The 2,500-nt window shown below is 49.8% G+C and overlaps 1 protein-coding gene across 1 annotated transcript in view; it reads right to left on the reverse strand.

The window, feature by feature from the left end:
- LOC125042539 (D-3-phosphoglycerate dehydrogenase-like) overlaps positions 1-2,500 on the reverse strand; it is a 10,940-nt gene that overhangs the window by 8,300 nt on the left and 140 nt on the right. The window contains exons 1-2 of the mRNA XM_047638217.1: positions 2,297-2,500; positions 848-999 (exon numbers count right to left, since the gene is read on the reverse strand). The exon at positions 2,297-2,500 is cut by the window's right edge and continues 140 nt beyond it. Of these exons, the coding sequence (XP_047494173.1) occupies positions 848-999; positions 2,297-2,431 (287 nt within the window). The 5' untranslated portion in view covers positions 2,432-2,500. The remainder of the gene's footprint in view (positions 1-847; positions 1,000-2,296) is intronic.

Raw genomic sequence — 2,500 nt, forward strand, 5'->3', positions numbered from 1 at the left:
AGAGAAGGAGGGAGAGGAGGGACGGAGAGAAGGAGGGAGAGGAGGGACGGAGAGAAGGAGGGAGAGGAGGGACGGAGAGAAGGAGGGAGAGGAGGGACGGAGAGAAGGAGGGAGAGGAGGGACGGAGAGAAGGAGGGAGAGGAGGGACGGAGAGAAGGAGGGAGAGGAGGGACGGAGAGAAGGAGGGAGAGGAGGGACGGAGAGAAGGAGGGAGAGGAGGGACGGAGAGAAGGAGGGAGAGGAGGGACGGAGAGAAGGAGGGAGAGGAGGGACGGAGAGAAGGAGGGAGAGGAGGGACGGAGAGAAGGAGGGAGAGGAGGGACGGAGAGAAGGAGGGAGAGGAGGGACGGAGAGAAGGAGGGAGAGGAGGGACGGAGAGAAGGAGGGAGAGGAGGGACGGAGAGAAGGAGGGAGAGGAGGGACGGAGAGAAGGAGGGAGAGGAGGGACGGAGAGAAGGAGGGAGAGGAGGGACGGAGAGAAGGAGGGAGAGGAGGGACGGAGAGAAGGGACGGAGAGGAGGGACGGAGAGAAGGGACGGAGAGAAGGGACGGAGAGAAGGGACGGAGAGGAGGGACGGAGAGAAGGGACGGAGAGAAGGGACGGAGAGAAGGGACGGAGAGAAGGGACGGAGAGAAGGGACGGAGAGGAGGGACGGAGAGAAGGGACGGAGAGAAGGGACGGAGAGAAGGAGAGAGGAAGAATTATGGGGGAAGAGGGAGAGGGAGACATACAAGCAGAAGCATGCAAGCAGAAGAACGGATAAACATGGGGGAATGAGCAACAGACTACAAACACAAAAGAACACACAGAAATGGACAGGGATCACTCAAACCAAGACGCACTTACTTCATCACAATGACGCCCCTTCGCGTGGCGGCCTCCACGTCGATGTTGTCGACGCCCGTCCCTGCCCGGCCCACGATCTTGAGCCTGGGCGTCGCGGCGAGGACCTCGCTCGTCACCTTAGTGGCTGAACGTACCACCACCCCGTCATGGCTCTGGGGAAGGAACACGGGGAGAGAATGTGAACTGGCTGTTGTTTATATAATGCTATGAAAGAATAGGGACAATTTCACTATCCATACTAATTATCGGATGGAAGATTGTGAACTGGCCGTTTCTTGATATTACACGATGAGGGAATAGCCCTACATTCAATGTCTATGCTAAATACCGAACATAAGAATGTGGACTTGCCTCTTATTTATAATGTTACGAAGGAACACCCTCACGGTCTATGCTAAATATCGAAAGAGACCCGACTGTTTTGTTTCATATAACGTTATGAAGGAATAAATTAACAGTTAATGCTAAATATCAAAGGGAGGGAATACTATCAGAAGAACCGCCAGCATGGAGGTATCATAGGAATCCTCTGTTGGCAAGTTGTTATTTCCGTCATTGGATCTAATAAGGAAGGTCAAATGTCTGACCATGTGCTGCATGGGGCATGGGGGTGTGAGCGAGTCTCGCCGGTGACCCACATCACCGGTTGTCAAGTGAGCGAAACTTTCCAACCCTCACGCTGTTACCATGGAGACACCACATCTATCCCGCCCATGATTCACCCACACACACCCCTGGTGTAAAGGCAGTGCTGTACTATTGCTAGTCATTCGGGAAAAAAAACCTTTTCCTTGGTACCCAAATACGTGGGCACGTCATGTACTTGGGAAAAGTAGCGATATAGTTAAGAATCCATGCAAGTTTTACTTTCGTTAATGATCTTTGAAACTAGAAACAAAGACGCGAAAAAGAATGAAGAAAAAATATGCAGCCGGTTGCAAGGGCAGTAAGAAGTGCTGTCTGTGCCCGTGTATCGGGGTTGTGCATCCGTAAACAAGTCTTGCTTGCATTCATATCGAGTTCCCACTTTGTCATTTATAATCAGCAATTCTTAATATTCACCTAAGAAAATCAACCAAAATATAAGCAAAAAAAATCTTAACTATCACACGACCAAACTGCCCAAACGTATTGCAAATACCGACGCCTAAAATATAATAACATTCTTTCTGACGCGGTAATTACTAGTTCATCGTGGGACCTTTTAACCACTCCCTGCGACACATACCACTGTGCAGTGCTGTGAACTGGAGGGAAGAATGGTCTGACCTTTCCCAAGTTCCGAAGTTATTGCTCCATATATGAACTAATCAGTACTATACCGTGCAGATAATTTACTTACTGATCTATTAACCATCTAATCGTTTCTTCTAAGCATTATAGCTACATATTCACACTTTCTTCCATGACTGGTAATTATCACCCATTCACGTTTTTTTCACTGCTTACCTTCAGTTCTTCTAATAGCTGTTCTTTCGGTAGTTTGGCATGGACAGTGACTTTGATGCCAGCGTTTTGCAGGATCTCCCCACACACAGGATCCACCCCATCGAGCAACAGGACCTTTTCTATCTTTGCGGTCATCCTGCTTTTAAAATCCGAGTATCTCCACCTTCTAGGGGCCCCTTAGGTAGTCCTGTCGCCGCAGAGGAG

This window comes from Penaeus chinensis, chromosome 32 (assembly GCF_019202785.1).
Source record: "Penaeus chinensis breed Huanghai No. 1 chromosome 32, ASM1920278v2, whole genome shotgun sequence".
Lineage (NCBI taxonomy): Eukaryota > Metazoa > Arthropoda > Malacostraca > Decapoda > Penaeidae > Penaeus > Penaeus chinensis.